Source organism: Struthio camelus, chromosome 4, assembly GCF_040807025.1.
Source record: "Struthio camelus isolate bStrCam1 chromosome 4, bStrCam1.hap1, whole genome shotgun sequence".
Taxonomy (NCBI): Eukaryota; Metazoa; Chordata; class Aves; order Struthioniformes; family Struthionidae; genus Struthio; species Struthio camelus.
This window is the reverse complement of record NC_090945.1, coordinates 53,885,006-53,891,673: the sequence shown is the minus strand read 5'-3', so window position 1 is coordinate 53,891,673 and position 6,668 is coordinate 53,885,006. Positions and strand designations below refer to the sequence as shown.

The window sequence follows — 6,668 nt, the reverse complement described above, 5'->3', positions numbered from 1 at the left end:
TAGCTTCTCAATAGCACATGTCTCATAATTCCTAGTTGCTAAAGATAAAACTTGTATTTATTTATATGGTACTATTTACAGAAGAAAAAACAAACATAACATGACTAGAATACTGAATGATTATACAGCAGAATCTTTTCTCAGGTTTAATAACAAGTTCAACTTGATTGTATTAATTTACTTAGGAGAAAAGGAAAGATGTTTCATTTACACAAAACTAGATCTGGATAAAAAAAAAAGCACCTGCTTCGCTCACCGTGGATTTAGTTACCAGTACAAGGAAAAGACTTCCTAGCAAAAAGGTAAGAGAACTTTCTGATCCCAGCACTGTGACATGTCAGCCATGGTTTTCTTTCCTAGGGCTCAAGCACAGAATCCACCATTCCAGTACAAAATTACTCAGCAGTGTAAGTCTAAGTGACAAAAATTGTAATGCAAGCCGGTTTAGTTACAAGGGATATAAACCCCAGCTTACTCAGAGTGCATGAAGAACCGAACCAGATACCAGTCCTTGCTTACACCCTTGTGTGTCAGCCCATCTTTGACTGGAACTTCTAAAGCTTTCTTCAGAGCTGGCTTGGAATAATCCTCCTGCTCAAGATAATTCAAACTTTTGAGCAGTTGGATACAGGACTATTTTGTGGAGTGATAGCTAGTAATGTATTGTTAATGTAAAAAAATTGCCGCTTATCATAATATCATTAACCTAATTATCAGTGTAGCCAATGATAGGATTAAACAAGCTTGCTGAAAGTGTATTGTTTTAGGTTCCTTCACTCTAAAGTAATATAATGGATATGCTCAATGTCAGTAATAAGACTGAAATGGCTATGCATGTCTCATTAAATATGCTTCATAGCGAAAACTCCCTAGTTGCCAGAAATATTTTTGGCCTCTGGAAATAAGGTAGCTCAAAAAAAAAAAAGGTATAGCAATAGGACCAACTTAGGCCACAAAAGAGGCAGTCCCTTGATAAGGCTGTAATAGTAATAAGAGAAAAGGTTAACAAAGCATGCTGTATTGTTATCTAAATGACTGAAGAGGTGGAATATAATTTATATAATAGCTAACTAAGAACTGCCTACATTTTTTTTCTGGGCAAGACTTAAATCTGATAGAATAACTCTGACAATCCCTGGGCTTCTGGATGAGGCTGTACCATGTGTTTATTACTTTTTAGCCTTTTCATTTATCAGAATAGTGGTTCTCCCTTTGAAGCACAGGAGATGTGCCAACTTCTTAAATTTCAAAGTGTTTTTGAGCCTTTAATTGGACAATTAATTTCTTTAAAACATCTAGCAACTGGAAGATAATGTCACCTATCACACCACAGCAATTCATGTGGTAGCATCACTTCCTTGACAACAGTTTCGCAGAAGGGGAAAAGACAATGTAAATCCATTGGTGTATCATTCCTCCGGTCGTCTCCCTCGTGTAATAGTTATGCTTAGTGATCACATGCAGTTCTTAAGACTAAATACCTCATTCTCAAGGCATAATTTTTTGCATGTTTTTTCCTGCAAACAGTGAAATAATCCTCATCTTTGCAAATTAAAAACACGGTTCGTTCTTTAACTCCCAAGAGCCTTATGGGCAGGTCTGAGTTCTCTTGCCTCGATGCAAATACCACAGAAATTAATGGTGAGATAGGGTAGGACAGTGAAACTTGAGGTAAGAAATCTCAATGATCCATCGAAGTCACATGCCTAGATTTACCAGTATTGTTAGTTCTACTTCTGTATCTGTCACCTCTCTGCTAAGGCAAGGCAGCATCAATGCACTGAAGGTCTTGCTTAATCATATGGGTTTGATGATTATTCCAAATTTCTGATAACTGTTTTAATGCCAGCCCAGCCCTAAAGGATTTCCTGGTTGTCAGGCTACTGTAGCTTTAAAATCAATGGTAACCTACTGTCTAGAAGGAGTTTTCCTGTTGAATTGCATATTACTTATTTACATGCAAGCGTCTTTCGTATTTATCGTAAGAAAAATCTTCAATTAACACATGGAAATGATTCATCTCAAAATTTACTGCAAGCATAGTAACTACAAAACAAAGACCTTCAGAGCAAAAAATACTGAAATTACACTAACCTTGCAATACCATGTTATTAATTAGTTTGAATGACTACAAACTAATCAGCATAGATGCAAATGTCACTGTAACTTCCTTTGAAACTTACTTACCATTAGAGAGGGGAACTATAGTTAGAGTAGCTGAATAGAGTATAATTGCTAAGCTAACACTAGACCTTTGGAACACATTTACAGTGGAGCAGGTTTCTACCTTTTCCTGACAGAAGCTTCACGCTGAAGACATTACCAAAAAATTCTGTGAAATTTACTGGACCAGAAAGAGATACCATATTATTAACAGAGGCTTTACTAAAGCACAAGTATTAATCACCAGCTGACTACAGAGAAATATTCAAATAGTGCTCATAGACTATTTAATTCTTTTTGACCAACAGGACAAACACTAAACAGGTATTTCTAGAGTTTATTTTCTATATACAGTAATTCTCCCTATTTCTTTTTAAGGGCATTACAGGTTTTACTTTCAAGAGGTTTAGAGGTGAGAAGTCTCCTGTATTGTTAACGCGTATATAACTTCCCCTCCACAGTGTTTGTATTACTACTACCATATGCACTTTTCTGTAGTGGTAGTCTGGAACAGCTTTTCCACTTCCCCAGTACCTGAACGGGCATACTGTACTTGATTTTCAAACGCTTATATGCACTCTTATTGTGTTTTGTTTGAAGCACGAATATCCTAGCTAAGCTAATACTGTTCTTAGTAGTGCTAGACAACTGTTCATACTACTTGACTTGTTAGATTGCTAAACGTTGTGACTTTCCTTATAGAAAAAAAAATCTGAATGAAGTGAGAATTTTAATAAGGCGAGTTGTTTAGACTCTATTAAATGTTAGTTTTCAACACTATTTGCAACATGATGCAGTTTAACTATTTGCAGAAAGATTAGAATTATGATGCATAGTCACACTAAGTCTGTATATTAATCCCACTGTAATCAAGTATCTTATTACTGCATAATTTTTTGCAATGTTATCTCTATTCTCCATTTTTATGGAGCAACCCTCTCAAAATGAATAACCAATAATCCTCATAAGCCAGCCCTGTGTAACTTCTGCCTACATTAGAGTAGTACGGGTAGGGTTAACGTTTGCAGTGGTTTAGCTGAACTTTAATTTGTGCATTGAAGCTTTACTATTGCTGTTCTCCTGTGCTGAACAGGTATTAGTTTCTAGCATTTGGAAAAGTGTCCCTAATCTAAGAGATTAAAGATCATTTGACTTTTTTAAGGAAAAAAAAAAACCCTTCAAGCAGTACAAAAAGTTTATTTTTTAAGCATTCAGCTTGAATACATGTGATCAAATCTTTGACCATAGAAAATAAAAAAGATTGTTCCAAGATATGCTTTAGGCCAAGTTTCAGCCCACAGAGAATTGTCATAGTTGAATTTGAAACCCCTGGAAAACAGATTAAGTTTTGACACCACTAACAGTGGCATGTGCAGTGCCTTAAAAGGGATAAAGAGTAAAACGTTCCCTAGAAATGGCACCCCTTTACTTAATTTTATATAACGTACAAGTTAATTTAATGATTAAATAGTCACATTTTAAAATATATTACAAGTTTACTTACAGAATGAGTACTGTTAGTCTTGTCTGTATGTCTGTGTTCCTTACTGAAGTGCCAAGATTTTTCAAGTCTTGGGTAAAACGGTTTGAAGTGCTTCTCTAGTTTAGTTCCCTAGCTCTTTCCATCCCTTGATTCAAGGTTCCCAAGCTACTGGAAAACACAGGGAAGCTTAGAAGATACAATGTTCCAAAATAGTTACAGTATAGCTAGATAACAGTATTAGCTGAACAGTAGTAGAGCGGTGGTCATGAAAATGGTACTTCATGGTATTTTAAAAACTGAGCTAATGTAAGCATTGATAGTGTTTTGTAATACTAATTGGAAGTTGAACCTGTGTTTAGTACATACAAGGTAGAGATCTTAAACAGGTCTGACCAAGGGAGCAGCAAGGTTTTGCAATTACCTTATTTCAACTTGAAGCGCAGTGTAAGACATTTCATGAAATGCTGACACCCTTATCCTCCAGCTTAAGCAGTAGGGACAGGTTTTTTCATACTTTATAGGATCACTTTTACAGGATCTTTTGCCAAATGAACTGGCAAAACATTGATATTCTACACTCTATGGAGGAAGGTATGGCAAAGTTAGCAAGATGTCTACACACAGTTACCATCTTCCCCCTCAGAGGGATTTCGCCAACGCAGATGAATGGTAATAAAAATAACTAATACTTGAAAAGTAAAAGGTTGTCACCAGATAATAAATTGATATTCACAAATTACTTAAGATCCTTGCTGAAAATTGCATTAAGAATGCACCTAATGCCAATTACTTTTTCTTTGGTTTTCAAATCTGCATCTCGTTTCCTCAGCAGCTGGCCTCTGCAATGGACATGCTGGTCTTGGGAAATAAGTGATTCTTTTCAGCAGATAAAAGGACAGGTCCGGGCATCTAAACCTGCAACTAGACTAACAATTTCCAAGGTCTGACTTTGAGTTCTGCCTATGACTGCTGACTTAAAAGCCAAGATCAACTATGTCCTGCGAAAAAAGTCTCGTCATAACTGATGGTTGTGTATGGATATTAAACAAATAATCCATGCACAATATGGCTGCGATTCAACTTGTTTTTTAAAATTCATTCAAAATTGCATACTAAAGTAGACCACTAATGAGTCAATTGACATAGCTTTTCATGCCATTCTTGTCCTGAACTGAAACCAGAAAGAGGAAGGAAACTAACCTATAGTACTAATGGCAGTTTCTCCTCCTTTCTGGGTAAGGGTACTCTGCTAAAAGCATGCATACTGACACCGTTATTAAGGAAGTACATGTCACTGTATAGTCTTCAGCTTTTATCCTTTATTATGTACACAGCAAAGAAGGCAGCATTAGACACACACACACAGTGTGTTACATCCATTCCATTCACAGCACACACACACGCATACACACAGCCTTAAAAAAGTGTCTGTGATAAGGAACATATTATAAATGTTGTGATCTTTATCTATAAGCCCCTGAGCTTTTCTTTTAGTTAGGTGAAAAGGCAATGAACAAGACTTTCCTTGCTCTGTAAGTGCTTTGTGCAACAATGTCCATAGAGGTCATACTCTTGTCTTTTTGGGAGGAGCAACATACATAAGTGTCTTACTCCCATAGTCTCTGTCTCTTATCGCCATTTTTGCACCAAATAGTTTCCAGTTATGTTTAGTCATCATAGTCAGCTAGTATAGCTCTCGCTCCTGTGATTAAAGTTAGGATCAGTTCTGCAGATGGTAAATGAAATGCAATCTCCTCCTTGTCTCAAGAGATGTCATCTTGGTGATACTGTAGGACTAGAGAAGTTACCAGAATTTCGTGGGGACTGGTGAGGCACGGATGGAGAACTGGGTGACAGTTTTCTTGGGCTGCATAGATCACCATTGTGCAACTTCCACAGGAGTTCTTCATTTTCCATTGACAGACGTTTGTTTACTTTTGATTCCTTTTCTAGTGACTCCTGTAAAACGGCCTGCTCAGTAGAAAGTTGCCTGCAAAAAATAAGATTTACATCGGTGCACATAATTCAAGTTGAAGGTTACATTACCGAAAATAATTTTGAAACAGAGCTTTCTGAAACTGTATAAAACCCTGCTTTGATTGCAGCTAAATTAGTTGCAATGAGGATTTGGTATGTTCTCATGCTTGTTGGATCTAAACGCACAGCTTGCAGAGAGCAGGAAGAGGAGTCCTAGCGAGAAGCATTCCTAAAGACCAGTGGAAATGGCCAGAACAAGCCATGAGACTTGTCCTAATTAAAGTGAGAGATGCCATGCCAGAACCTCTGGGCCTTGTTGCAGGCCCAGTTCTGCACAGAGGCTGTGTAGCAGCATCCTTCAAACTACAGGAGTTAGCCCATCCCTTTAAGGAATGGATGAAGTTGTGAAAACCTGAGACCCATTTAGATATTGCTGTTATTGCTAACTAAAACACACTGGTCTCCTCATCAACCTAAAGTTGGGGACAGATCACTAAATTGAAACGGTTAAAAAGTAAAACCAAGCCTATCTCACAAAACAACGCTATTTAAAGAGGCTGTAACAATCTGTTGTAAGATGATATTCCCAAGTTGCTTTCTCTCCCTTGAAATACTGTTTCAGAGCACTGAAGAACATGATGAGCCTTTACTTCCTTTCAATCTATTCCTGTTTCTTGTTTCTATATAGGAATGCAGATTTGTATAGATGTGTTGGGGAAGGAAGGACTGTATTCCTTTTAAGCACTTATACAAAAACCTGGTCACTGTAATAGTCACATTGATTTTTTTTTTCTCCCCTAGTCACAGGAACACCTTCTCCTGGTTAATAAGGATATCTAGAAGTCCTCAGATATATTTCACCTTGAAAGTTCCATGTGTTTGTCCATTCGAGCTTTTAATTCTTCATTTTCTTGCTGAAATTTCTTCAGTTTATCCATTAAGACTGTATTGTTTTCCACCTTTCAAAAAAATGTCACAGATTGAAATAAAACCCATACATACATGCATCAGGCAATTGACTGAATTATAAACAACAGACATTCAA

General features: G+C 36.9%; 1 protein-coding gene across 1 annotated transcript in view; it reads right to left on the bottom strand.

The window, feature by feature from the left end:
• Positions 1-39: 39 nt before the first annotated feature.
• MTUS1 (microtubule associated scaffold protein 1) overlaps positions 40-6,668 on the bottom strand; it is a 129,600-nt gene continuing 122,971 nt past the window's right edge. Inside the window, exons 15-16 of the mRNA XM_068942765.1 lie at positions 6,485-6,582; positions 40-5,636 (exon numbers count right to left, since the gene is read on the bottom strand). Coding sequence (XP_068798866.1) covers positions 5,420-5,636; positions 6,485-6,582 — 315 coding nt within the window. The 3' untranslated portion in view covers positions 40-5,419. The remainder of the gene's footprint in view (positions 5,637-6,484; positions 6,583-6,668) is intronic.